Consider the following 13,499-nt stretch of genomic DNA (forward strand, 5'->3'; position numbering starts at 1 on the left):
AGGGGTATAGATGAGGGGTGGGGTTATAGTCTGGGGGGAGGGGTATAGATGAGGGGTGGGGTTATAGTCTGGGGGGAGGGGTATAGATGAGGGGTGGGGTTATAGTCTGGGGGGAGGGGTATAGATGAGGGGTGGGGTTATAGTCTGGGTGGGAGGGGTATAGATGAGGGGTGGGGTTATAGTCTGGGTGGGAGGGGTATAGATGAGGGGTGGGGTTATAGTCTGGGTGGGAGGGGTATAGATGAGGGGTGGGGTTATAGTCTGGGTGGGAGGGGTATAGATGAGGGGTGGGGTTATAGTCTGGGTGGGAGGGGTATAGATGAGGGGTGGGGTTATAGTCTGGGGGGAGGGGTATAGATGAGGGGTGGGGTTATAGTCTGGGTGGGAGGGGTATAGATGAGGGGTGGGGTTATAGTCTGGGTGGGATGGGTATAGATGAGGGGTGGGGTTATAGTCTGGGGGGAGGGGTATAGATGAGGGGTGGGGTTATAGTCTGGGGGGAGGGGTATAGATGAGGGGTGGGGTTATACACTCTGGGAGGGACCCAGACAGTTGCGGCAATCATTGAGGAATGGTGACATTTGTGGGGGGTGGCGGGAATGATTGGGGGAAGGATGGGGGTGATTGGGGGAGGGGTGACGGGAAGGATGGGGGTGATTGGGGGAGGGGTGGCGGGAAGGATGGAGGTGATTGGGGGAGGGGTGACGGGAAGGATGATGGTGATTGGCGGGAAGGATGCGTTTGCTCCCACTACTCTTAAACCCTCATCCAGGAAAGTGGGGGATGGGATTATGGATGCTGCGTAATGATTGGACGGTGACACACTCGCTCTCTCTCCTCAGGCTGTCCATTTCCTGTGACCTTTGACCTGCAGACATGCCCTCTGACCTCGCCAAGAAGAAGGCGGCCAAGAAGAAGGAGGCGGCTAAGGCTCGTCAGAGGCCTAAGAAAGACAATGAAGAGGCTGCCTCAGAGGAGGTGGAGCCACAATCGGCCAATGGCATCACAGCTACAGGTGAGTCACCCAGAGATCACCTGACCCCCTCCCCCAACCAATCGTACAGCAGAGACCTCTGGGATTGGGCCCCTATAGGAGTAGGGATGGGGGATTTGGCCCCTAGCCCTACTCCTATAGGGGCCCAATCCCCCATCCCTACTACATCTATAGGGGCCCAATCCCTCACCCCCACTCTTATAGGGGACCAATCCCCCCCCAATCCTTACTCCTATGGGGGACCAATCCCAGAGGTCTCTGCTGTACGATTGGTTGGGGGAGGGCTCCTATAGGAGTGGGGATGGGGGATTGGTGTGGCATCCTCCTTGGTGGCGGCCTCCTTGGTGGAGGTCTTGGTGTGGCGCCCTCCTTGGTGGAGGTCTTGGTGTGGCGCCCTCCTTGGTGGAGGTCTTGGTGTGGCGCCCTCCTTGGTGGAGGTCTTGGTGTGGCGCCCTCCTTGGTGGAGGTCTTGGTGTGGCGCCCTCTTTGGTGGAGGTCTTGGTGTGGCGCCCTCCTTGGTGGAGGTCTTGGTGTGGCGCCCTCCTTGGTGGAGGTCTTGGTGTGGCGCCCTCCTTGGTGGAGGTCTTGGTGTGGCGCCCTCCTTGGTGGAGGTCTTGGTGTGGCGCCCTCCTTGGTGGAGGTCTTGGTGTGGCGCCCTCCTTGGTGGAGGTCTTGGTGTGGCGGCCTCCTTGGTGGAGGTCTTGGTGTGGCGGCCTCCTTGGTGGAGGTCTTGGTGTGGCGGCCTCCTTGGTGGAGGTCTTGGTGTGGCGGCCTCCTTGGTGGAGGTCTTGGTGTGGCGGCCTCCTTGGTGGAGGTCTTGGTGTGGCGGCCTCCTTGGTGGAGGTCTTGGTGTGGCGGCCTCCTTGGTGGAGGTCTTGGTGTGGCGGCCTCCTTGGTGGAGGTCTTGGTGTGGCGGCCTCCTTGGTGGAGGTCTTGGTGTGGCGGCCTCCTTGGTGGAGGTCTTGGTGTGGCGGCCTCCTTGGTGGAGGTCTTGGTGTGGCGGCCTCCTTGGTGGAGGTTCTGGTGTGGCGGCCTCCTTGGTGGAGGTCTTGGTGTGGCGGCCTCCTTGGTGGAGGTTCTGGTGTGGCGGCCTCCTTGGTGGAGGTCTTGGTGGTGGCGGCCTCCTTGGTGGAGGTCTTGGTGGTGGCGGCCTCCTTGGTGGAGGTCTTGGTGGTGGCGGCCTCCTTGGTGGAGGTCTTGGTGTGGCGCCCTCCTTGGTGGAGGTCTTGGTGTGGCGGCCTCCTTGGTGGAGGTCTTGGTGTGGCGCCCTCCTTGGTGGAGGTCTTGGTGTGGCGGCCTCCTTGGTGGAGGTCTTGGTGTGGCGGCCTCCTTGGTGGAGGTCTTGGTGTGGCGGCCTCCTTGGTGGAGGTCTTGGTGTGGCGCCCTCCTTGGTGGAGGTCTTGGTGTGGCGGCCTCCTTGGTGTGGCGCCCTCCTTGGTGGAGGTCTTGGTGTGGCAGCCTCCTTGGTGGAGGTCTTGGTGTGGCGGCCTCCTTGGTGTGGCGCCCTCCTTGGTGGAGGTCTTGGTGTGGCGGCCTCCTTGGTGGAGGTCTTGGTGTGGCGGCCTCCTTGGTGGAGGTCTTGGTGTGGCGGCCTCCTTGGTGGAGGTCTTGGTGTGGCGGCCTCCTTGGTGGAGGCGCGGTGTGGAGGGAATAGTTGAGGCCTACAAGGAAGGTTGAGGTTCTCATGATGTCTCCTGTAGTCCTCATGTAATAAGATGACTCTCCTTTCTCTCTAGAAGTGGACGAGGTGACTCAGCAGATGGAGGAGTTTGAGCTCCGTAAAGCCGCGGCTCGGGCAGTGACCGGTGTGTTGGCGTCTCATCCGAACTGCACCGACGTTCACATCATCAATATGTCTCTGACATTCCATGGCCAGGAATTGCTGAGTGACACCACTCTAGAACTCAACTCCGGCCGCCGCTATGGACTCATTGGACTCAATGGGACAGGTAAGGTGACCGCCATTGTGAGATGTATGGAGGAGGGGGTCACACACACTCCCTGCATTGTACTCGGGGCGGGGGGGTCACACACACTCCCTGCATTGTACTCGGGGCGGGGGGGTCACACACACTCCCTGCATTGTACTCGGGGGGCGGGGGGGTCACACACACTCCCTGCATTGTACTCGGGGGGGGGGGGGGGGGGTCACACACTCCCTGCATTGTACTCGGGGGGGGGGGGAGGGGGTCACACACACTCCCTGCATTGTACTCGGGGGGGGGGGGGGGGAGGGGGTCACACACACTCCCTGCATTGTACTCAGATGGTGGGGGCGGTGCAGTTGGTGACTTCACTGGCTACATGCTTGTTTAGGGGTGATGACGCATCCATTGTCAGCAGAATAAACTAGAGGCGGGCATTTCCTTATCTTTGTCATGTCTGAAGCCAGGACTTTTTCATTATTTTTGGTAGAGAAGGGTTAAAACCCATCACCCTGTCAGGCGATTTCCCTTCATTTCCTGTCCTGTAGACACAACAGGAAGTGAGGTGGAATCTCTCCAAAGTGAGGGACATCACCTTGTAGACAGTGATCACTGAGACGTGTCCTCATTGAAAGTTTTCTCCTCTGGTTCTGTTCTGGTGACACCTCCACATTTTGGATTCTCCATCACCTTCTCTCCCAGTGACAGTGGTCTCCGTGGTCACCGGTACAAATCGAGTGAATATCCCCAGCGGGGACACAGACAGCCGCTCCATCCAGATATAGAAATATACAAGTTCTGGCTTTGATACGCTCTAGGGCAGTGATAGGCAATTAGCGGACCTCCAGCTGTTGCAGAACTACAACTCCCATGAGGCATAGCAATTGGACTTCCATGGGGACCAATCAGATTTTTTGTCTTGGATTCCAAAAATAAAATCTGATTTCTATAGACAACTCCCTCTGATTCGTCTGTTGTGTTAGTAATCAGCCTCTAGACGGTGACTGACCCCTTTATAGTGACCCCAGACTTACATTGATGATGTGTATGACCCGGAGTTCTCTTCTCCTCCTCTCCTTCTCCTCCTCTCCTTCTCCTTCTCCTCCTCTCCTTCTCCTTCTCCTCCTCTCCTTCTCCTCCTCTCCTTCTCTTCTCCTTCTCCTCCTTCTCCTCCTCTCCTTCTCTTCTCCTTCTCCTCCTTCTCCTCCTCTCCTTCTCTTCTCCTTCTCCTTCTCCTTCTCCTTCTCCTTCTCCTCCTTCTCCTTCTTCTCCCCTCCTTCTCCTTCTCCTTCTCCTTCTCCTTCTCCTTCTCCTCCTTCTCCTTCTCCTTCTCCTTCTCCTTCTTCTCCTCTTCTCCTTCTCCTTCTCCTTCTCCTTCTCCTCCTTCTCCTTCTCCTTCTCCTTCTCCTCTTCTCCTTCTCCTCTTCTCCTCTTCTCCTTCTTCTCCTTCTTCTCCTCCTTCTCCTCCTTCTCCTCCTCTCCTTCTCTTCTCCTTCTCCTCCTCTCCTCCTTCTCCTCCTTCTCCTTCTCCTTCTCCTTCTCCTCCTTCTCCTTCTTCTCCCCTCCTTCTCCTTCTCCTTCTCCTTCTTCTCCTCTTCTCCTTCTCCTTCTCCTTCTTCTCCTCTTCTCCTTCTCCTCCTCCTTCTTCTCCTTCTTCTCCTCCTTCTCCTTCTTCTCCTCTTCTCCTTCTCCTCCTCCTTCTTCTCCTCCTTCTCCTCTCCTTCTCCTCCTTCTCCCCTTCTCTCCTTCTCCTTCTCCTCCTCTCCTTCTCCTCTCCTTCTCCTCTCTTCTCCTTCCCCTCCTCCTCCTCCTCCTCCTTCTTCTCCTTCTCTCCTCTCCTTATCCTCCTTCTCTCCTCCTCCTTCTTCTCCTTCTCTCCTCTCCTTATCCTCCTTCTCTCCTCTCCTTATCCTCCTTCTCTCCTCTCCTTATCCTCCTTCTCTCCTCTCCTTATCCTCCTTCTCTCCTCTCCTTATCCTCCTTCTCTCCTCTCCTTATCCTCCTTCTCTCCTCTCCTTATCCTCCTTCTCCTTCTCTTCTCCTTCTCCTTCTCCTTCTCCTTCTCCTTCTCCTTCTCCTTCTCCTTCTCCTTCTCCTTCTCCTTCTCTCCTCTCTTTCTCCTGTCCTCTCCTTATCCTCCTTCTCCTTCTCCTTCTCCTTCTCCTCCTCTCTTCTCCTTCTCCTCCTCTCTTCTCCTTCTCCTCCTCTCTTCTCCTTCTCCTTCTCTCTTCTCCTTCTCCTCCTCTCTTCTCCTTCTCCTTCTCTCTTCTCCTTCTCCTCCTCTCTTCTCCTTCTCCTTCTCTCTTCTCCTTCTCCTTCTCTCCTCTCCTTATCCTCCTTCTCTCCTCTCCTTATCCTCCTTCTCTCCTCTCCTTATCCTCCTTCTCTCCTCTCCTTCTCCTCCTTCTCCTTCTCCTTCTCCCTTTCTCCTTCTCCTTTTCTCCTTCTCCTTTTCTCCTTCTCCCTTTCTCCTTCTCCTTTTCTCCTTCTCCTTTTCTCCTTCTCCTCTCCTCTCCTTTATCCTCCTTCTCTCCTCTCCTCTCCTTTATCCTCCTTCTCTCCTCTCCTCTCCTTTATCCTCCTTCTCTCCTCTCCTCCTTCTCTCCTCTCCTCTCCTTATCCTTCTCCTTCTTCTCTTCTCTCCTCTTTTTCTCCTCCTCAGGGAAGTCAATGCTCTTGTCAGCAATCGGTGGACGAGAAGTGCCGATACCGGAGCACATCGACATATATCATTTAACACGGGAGATGCCACCCAGTGAGAAGACCGCACTCCACTGTGTGATGGAGGTGGACACTGAAAGAACCATGCTGGAGAAAGAGGCCGAACGCTTGGCACATGAAGATGGTGAGATTTTGGGGGCTTGGCGTGTGAAGATGGTGGGATGTTGGGGGCTTGGCGTGTGAAGATGGTGGGATGTTGGGGGCTTGGCGTGTGAAGATGGTGGGATGTTGGGGGGCTTGGCGTGTGAAGATGGTGGGATGTTGGGGGGCTTGGCGTGTGAAGATGGTGAGATGTTGGGGGGATTGGCGTGTGAAGATGGTGGGATGTTGGGGGGGATTGGCGTGTGAAGATGGTGGGATATTTGGGGCTTGGCGTGTGAAGATGGTGGGATGTTGGGGGCTTGGCGTGTGAAGATGGTGGGATGTTGGGGGGCTTGGCGTGTGAAGATGGATGGATGTTGGGGGGCTTGGCGTGTGAAGATGGTGGGATGTTGGGGGGCTTGGCGTGTGAAGATGGATGGATGTTGGGGGGCTTGGCATGTGAAGATGGTGGGATGTTGGGGGGATTGGCGTGTGAAGATGGTGGGATGTTGGGGGGATTGGCGTGTGAAGATGGTGGGATATTTGGGGCTTGGCGTGTGAAGATGGTGGGATATTTGGGGCTTGGCGTGTGAAGATGGTGGGATATTTGGGGCTTGGCGTGTGAAGATGGTGGGATGTTGGGGGCTTGGCGTGTGAAGATGGTGGGATGTTGGGGGGCTTGGCGTGTGAAGATGGTGGGATGTTGGGGGGCTTGGCGTGTGAAGATGGGGGGATTGGCGTGTGAAGATGGTGGGATATTTGGGGCTTGGCGTGTGAAGATGGTGGGATGTTGGGGGACTTGACGTGTGAAAATGGTGGGATGTTGGGGGACTTGGTGTGTGAAGATGGTGGGATGTTGGGGGACTTGGCGTGTGAAGATGGTGGGATGTTGGGGGGCTTGGCGTGTGAAGATGGTGGGATGTTGGGGGGCTTGGCGTGTGAAGATGGGGGGATTGGCGTGTGAAGATGGTGGGATATTTGGGGCTTGGCGTGTGAAGATGGTGGGATGTTGGGGGACTTGACGTGTGAAGATGGTGGGATGTTGGGGGACTTGGCGTGTGAAGATGGTGGGATGTTGGGGGACTTGGCGTGTGAAGATGGTGGGATGTTTGGGACTTGGCGTGTGAAGATGGTGGGATGTTGGGGGACTTGGCGTGTGAAGATGGTGGGATGTTTGGGGCTTGGCGTGTGAAGATGGTGGGATTTTTGGGGACTTGGCGTGTGAAGATGGTGGATGTTGGGGGGGGGGGGGGGGGGATTGGCGTGTGAAGATGGTGGGATGTTTGGGGCTTGGCGTGTGAAGATGGTGGGATGTTGGGGGCTTGGCGTGTGAAGATGGTGGGATATTTGGGGCTTGGCGTGTGAAGATAGTGGGATGTTGGGGGGATTGGCGTGTGAAGATGGTGGGATGTTGGGGGCTTGGCGTGTGAAGATGGTGGGATGTTGGGGGCTTGGCGTGTGAAGATGGTGGGATGTTGGGGGCTTGGCGTGTGAAGATGGTGGGATGTTTGGGGCTTGGCGTGTGAAGATGGTGGGATGTTTGGGGCTTGGCGTGTGAAGATGGTGGGATGTTTGGGGCTTGGCGTGTGAAGATGGTGGGATGTTTGGGGCTTGGCGTGTGAAGATGGTGGGATGTTTGGGGCTTGGCGTGTGAAGATGGTGGGATGTTTGGGGCTTGGCGTGTGAAGATGGTGGGATGTTGGGGGGCTTGGCGTGTGAAGATGGTGGGATGTTGGGGGACTTGGCGTGTGAAGATGGTGGGATGTTGGGGGACTTGGCGTGTGAAGATGGTGGGATGTTGGGGGACTTGACGTGTGAAAATGGTGGGATGTTGGGGGACTTGGTGTGTGAAGATGGTGGGATGTTGGGGGACTTGGCGTGTGAAGATGGTGGGATGTTGGGGGGCTTGGCGTGTGAAGATGGTGGGATGTTGGGGGGCTTGGCGTGTGAAGATGGTGGGATATTTGGGGCTTGGCGTGTGAAGATGGTGGGATGTTGGGGGCTTGGCGTGTGAAGATGGTGGGATGTTGGGGGGCTTGGCGTGTGAAGATGGTGGGATGTTGGGGGGCTTGGCGTGTGAAGATGGGGGGATTGGCGTGTGAAGATGGTGGGATATTTGGGGCTTGGCGTGTGAAGATGGTGGGATGTTGGGGGACTTGACGTGTGAAGATGGTGGGATGTTGGGGGACTTGGCGTGTGAAGATGGTGGGATGTTGGGGGACTTGGCGTGTGAAGATGGTGGGATGTTTTGGCGTGTGAAGATGGTGGGATTTTTGGGGACTTGGCGTGTGAAGATGGTGGATGTTGGGGGGGGGGGGGATTGGCGTGTGAAGATGGTGGGATGTTTGGGGCTTGGCGTGTGAAGATGGTGGGATGTTGGGGGCTTGGCGTGTGAAGATGGTGGGATATTTGGGGCTTGGCGTGTGAAGATAGTGGGATGTTGGGGGGATTGGCGTGTGAAGATGGTGGGATGTTGGGGGCTTGGCGTGTGAAGATGGTGGGATGTTGGGGGCTTGGCGTGTGAAGATGGTGGGATGTTTGGGGCTTGGCGTGTGAAGATGGTGGGATGTTTGGGGCTTGGCGTGTGAAGATGGTGGGATGTTGGGGGGCTTGGCGTGTGAAGATGGTGGGATGTTGGGGGACTTGGCGTGTGAAGATGGTGGGATGTTGGGGGACTTGGCGTGTGAAGATGGTGGGATGTTGGGGGACTTGGCGTGTGAAGATGGTGGGATGTTGGGGGACTTGGCGTGTGAAGATGGTGGGATGTTGGGGGACTTGGCGTGTGAAGATGGTGGGATGTTTGGGACTTGGCGTGTGAAGATGGTGGGATGTTGGGGGACTTGGCGTGTGAAGATGGTGGGATGTTTGGGACTTGGCGTGTGAAGATGGTGGGATGTTGGGGGACTTGGCGTGTGAAGATGGTGGGATGTTGGGGGCTTGGCGTGTGAAGATGGTGGGATGTTGGGGGCGGTTGGCGTGTGAAGATGGTGGATGTTGGGGGGGGGGGGGATTGGCGTGTGAAGATGGTGGGATGTTTGGGGCTTGGCGTGTGAAGATGGTGGGATGTTTGGGGCTTGGCGTGTGAAGATGGTGGGATGTTTGGGGCTTGGCGTGTGAAGATGGTGGGATGTTGGGGGCTTGGCGTGTGAAGATGGTGGGATATTTGGGGCTTGGCGTGTGAAGATAGTTGGATGTTGGGGGGATTGGCGTGTGAAGATGGTGGGATATTTGGGGCTTGGCGTGTGAAGATAGTTGGATGTTGGGGGACTTGGCGTGTGAAGATGTTGGGGGACTTGGCGTGTGAAGATGGTGGGATGTTTGGGGCTTGGCGTGTGAAGATGGATGGATGTTGGGGGGCTTGGCGTGTGAAGATGGTGGGATGTTGGGGGGCTTGGCGTGTGAAGATGGTGGGATGTTGCGGGCTTGGCGTGTGAAGATAGTGGGATGTTGGGGGCTTGGCGAGTGAAGATGGTGGGATGTTGGGGGCGGTTGGCGTGTGAAGATGGTGGGATGTTGGGGGGCTTGGCGTGTGAAGATGGTGGGATGTTGGGGGCTTGGCGTGTGAAGATGGTGGGATGTTGGGGGGCTTGGCGTGTGAAGATGGTGGGATGTTGGGGGCTTGGCGTGTGAAGATGATGGGATGTTGCGGGCTTGGCGTGTGAAGATGGTTGGTTGTTGGGGGGATTGGCGTGTGAAGATGGTTGGTTGTTGGGGGGCTTGGCGTGTGAAGATGGTGGGATGTTGCGGGCTTGGCGTGTGAAGATAGTGGGATGTTGGGGGCTTGGCGAGTGAAGATGGTGGGATGTTTGTGGCTTGGCGTGTGAAGATGGTGGGATGTTGCGGGCTTGGCGTGTGAAGATGGTGGGATGTTTGGGGCTTGGCGTGTGAAGATGCCCACCCTCTCTAGTAATCCCTGTCAGGAACTGTTGGTCTGTGGAATCAGTCCACCATCTTTTTTTCATCTCCTCTTTCCCCTTCCTGTCTTCTTGTGTTTGTAGCGGAGTGTGAGAAGCTGCTGGAGATCTACGAGCGGCTCGAGGAGTTGGACGCTGCCAAGTCGGAGGTGCGAGCGTCTCGCATTCTGCATGGTTTAGGCTTCTCTCCAGCCATGCAGAGGAAGAAGCTGAAGGATTTCAGTGGTGGATGGAGGATGCGAGTTGCTCTGGCCAGGTATTGAACAGATTGGTTGTGGTGGGGAGTGGTCTATGTTTTGGGGAGTGGTCTGTGGCTCTGATCACTTTTCTTTGTTCTCAGGGCTTTGTTCATCCGGCCATTCATGTTACTTCTGGATGAGCCCACCAATCACCTGGATCTGGAGGCGTGTGTGTGGCTGGAGGAGGAGCTAAGATCGTGAGTCCCTCTTGTCTATAAAGCTGTCCGATTTCCCAGATAAAACGTTTAGTGATGGTCTGTCCTCTTCTATCCATCGCCCTCCTCAGTCAGTCTGTCTTCTCTGATTTTCAGCTTCCGGAGAATTCTGGTTCTCATCTCCCATTCCCAGGACTTCCTGAACGGAGTTTGCACAAATATCATTCACCTACACAACCGCAAACTCAAATATTTCACAGTGAGTACTGGGGGAGAAAGCTGTGTGCTCTGTGAGAATTGGGGGTTGTGGAGATGTGTGCGCTGTGAGAATTGAGGGGGGGGGGGGGGTATAGCTATTGTGTCAGACCCAACCAGGACTTCTGGAGGAAACTAGGGGTAAGCCTCCTACCCACTGATTATGGCCCATGGAGAGAGCAGATCATTCTATATTGATGGAGAACAACGTGATGAACGCTGAGTGAGGCTTGGATTACTTCTCTGAATAAGGACAATAAAACTTACCTTCTGGAGTGGATGGAACTTCCCTTCCTGTAGTGGATGGAAAGGGGTTGGAGGGAATATGGTGGTCCTCTGCAGACTGGTTGGAGAGGTGATATGTGGTCCTCCTGCAGACTGGGTTGGAGAGGGGATATGGTGGTCCTCCTGCAGACTGGGTTGGAGAAGGGGATATGGTGGTCCTACTGTAGACTGGTTGGAGAGGGAATATGGTGGCCCTCCTGCAGACTGGGTTGGAGAAGGGGATATGGTGGTCCTACTGTAGACTGGGTTGGAGAGAGGATATGGTGGCCCTCCTGCAGACTGGGTTGGAGAAGGGGATATGGTGGTCCTACTGTAGACTGGGTTGGAGAGAGGATATGGTGGCCCTCCTGCAGACTGGTTGGAAAGGGAATATGGTGGCCCTCCTGCAGACTCGGTTGGAGAGGGAATACGGTGGTTCTCCTGTAGACTGGGTTGGAGAGGGAATATGGTGGTCCTCCTGCAGATTGGGTTGGAGAGGGATATGGTGGTCCTCTTGCGGACTGGGTTGGAGAAGGGATATGGTGGCCCTCCTGCAGACTGGGTTGGAGAAGGGATGTGGTGTGCTTCTTGCAGACTGGGTTGGAGAGGGAATATGGTGGTCCTCCTGCAGACTGGGTTGGAGAGGCTCCTTCACTTGGGACAGAAATTTTTATCAATAAGATTCCTCAAGAAATCTACAAAGATAAATGAATTCCACCTTTTCAGACTGCTGGAACGTTGTATGAGTTTGTCCTCGTAGACTTGTAGGCCAGTCTGAGGTGGGGTCACAGTGTGTCTCCCCCCCGTTGTGTGCCTCCTAGGTGTGCATTCCTGTTTGTCTGATCATCTCTTGGAGATGAGAGTAATATTGTGACCTCTTTACCTTGTTATGGAACCGTTGTGGGATGGTTATGTTTATGATCATGTGTAATATACTTTGTATCCAGGGTGGTGGGCTTGGTACCGAACAGGCTGGGTGGGCACTGAGTCGCCTAGGTGGCTAGATGTTTAATTAGCTGAATGTTTGTTGGCTGTTGCCCAGCTATGTTATCTTACAGTTTGCATAACGTGATCTTTGTGTGGTATATAAATTCTGTGTGTTCACAATAAGAGTTCCAGTTTCACCTAAGCTAGTGTTGTCTAGTCTTGGGTGCTCAGTGAGAATACCCGAGTCCTGCCTGGAGGAAGCTGTATCTTGATGGAGGCACCCAAGCTGGGTGATGAATGGTTCCATCAGAGATGTGTGACTACTGGGGGTGGGAAAGGGGTGTGAAGATGTGTGCTCTATGAGTATGGGAGGGGGGGGCGGGGTTTATGGCAATTGTGTGCTCTGTGAGACTGACCAGTTTTCGCACCCACAATAGGGGAACTATGACCAGTATGTGAAGACTCGGCTGGAGTTGGAGGAGAATCAGATGAAGAGATTTAACTGGGAGCAGGATCAGATCTCACACATGAAGGTAAGGGGGCGTGTCCATGGATGGGGGAGGGGCTTGCTTTGCTTGGTTCTCACCTTTCGGTTTCCTCTCCAGAATACATCGCTCGGTTTGGACACGGCAGTGCAAAGTTGGCTCGTCAGGCTCAGAGCAAAGAGAAGACCCTCCAGAAGATGATGTCATCGGGGCTGACGGAGCGTGTGGTCAATGATAAGGTGGGGGAGGGGAGTGGGTGGTCAATGATAAGGTGGGGGAGGGGAGTGGGTGGTCAATGATAAGGTGGGGGAGGGGTGGGTGGTCAATGATAAGGTGGGGGGAAGGGAGTGGGTGATCAATGATGAGGTGGGGGGGAGGGGAGTGGGTGGTCATGATAAGGTGGGGAGGGGAGTGGGTGGACAATGATAGTGGGGAAGGGGAGTGGGTGGTCAATGATAAGGTGGGGGAGGGGAGTGGGTGGACAATGATAGTGGGGAAGGGGAGTGGGTGGTCAATGATAAGGTGGGGGAGGGGAGTGGGTGGTCAATGATAAGGTGGGGGAGGGGAGTGGGTGGTCAATGATAAGGTGGGGGGAGGGGAGTGGGTGGTCAATGATAAGGTGGGGGAGGGTGAGTGGGTGGTCAATGATAAGGTGGGGGAGGGAGTGGGTGGTCAATGATAAGGTGGGGGGTGAGGGGAGTGGGTGGTCAATGATAAGGTGGAGGGGGGGAGTGGGTGGTCAATGATAAGGTGGGGGGGGAGGGAGGTGGGTGGTCAATGATAAGGTGGGGGGGGAGGGGAGTGGGTGGACAATGATAGTGGGGGAGGGGAGTGGGTGGTCAATGATAAGGTGGGGGAGGGGAGTGGGTGGACAATGATAGTGGGGAGGGGAGTGGGTGGTCAATGATAAGGTGGGGGAGGGGAGTGGGTGGTCAATGATAAGGTGGGGGGGGAGGGGAGTGGGTGGTCAATGATAAGGTGGGGGGAGGGGAGTGGGTGGTCAATGATAAGGTGGGGGAGGGGAGTGGGTGGTCAATGATAAGGTGGGGGGGAGGGGACAGTGGGTGGTCAATGATAAGGTGGGGGGGAGGGGAGTGGGTGGTCAATGATAAGGTGGGGGGGAAGGGAGTGGGTGATCAATGATGAGGTGGGGGAGGGGAGTGGGTGGTCAGTGATAAGGTGGGGGGGGGAGGGGAGTGGGTGGGTCAATGATAAGGTGGGGGAGGGGAGTGGGTGGTCAATGATAAGGTGGGGGGGAAGGGAGTGGGTGATCAATGATGAGGTGGGGGAGGGGAGTGGGTGGTCAATGATAAGGTGGGGGGGAGGGAGTGGGTGGTCAATGATGAGGTGGGGGAGGGGAGTGGGTGGTCAATGATAAGGTGGGGGGGAGGGGAGTGGGTGGTCAATGATAAGGTGGAGGGGAGTGGGTGGTCAATGATGAGGTGGGGGGAGGGGAGTGGGTGGTCAATGATGAGGTGGGGAGGGGAGTGGGTGGTCAATGATAAGGTGGGGGGGAGGGGAGTGGGTGGTCAATGATAA

At 55.8% G+C, this 13,499-nt stretch overlaps 1 protein-coding gene across 1 annotated transcript in view; it reads left to right on the forward strand.

Moving 5' to 3' along the window:
• The window catches only part of ABCF2 (ATP binding cassette subfamily F member 2), a 31,554-nt gene that overhangs the window by 4,223 nt on the left and 13,832 nt on the right, over positions 1 to 13,499 (forward strand). Inside the window, 8 exon segments of the mRNA XM_073632610.1 lie at positions 843 to 1,015; positions 2,731 to 2,943; positions 5,582 to 5,764; positions 9,720 to 9,891; positions 9,976 to 10,071; positions 10,186 to 10,288; positions 11,913 to 12,018; positions 12,081 to 12,199. Of these exon segments, the coding sequence (XP_073488711.1) occupies positions 877 to 1,015; positions 2,731 to 2,943; positions 5,582 to 5,764; positions 9,720 to 9,891; positions 9,976 to 10,071; positions 10,186 to 10,288; positions 11,913 to 12,018; positions 12,081 to 12,199 (1,131 nt within the window). The 5' untranslated portion in view covers positions 843 to 876.

Source organism: Aquarana catesbeiana, linkage group LG05, assembly GCF_042186555.1.
Source record: "Aquarana catesbeiana isolate 2022-GZ linkage group LG05, ASM4218655v1, whole genome shotgun sequence".
NCBI classification, from domain to species: Eukaryota; Metazoa; Chordata; class Amphibia; order Anura; family Ranidae; genus Aquarana; species Aquarana catesbeiana.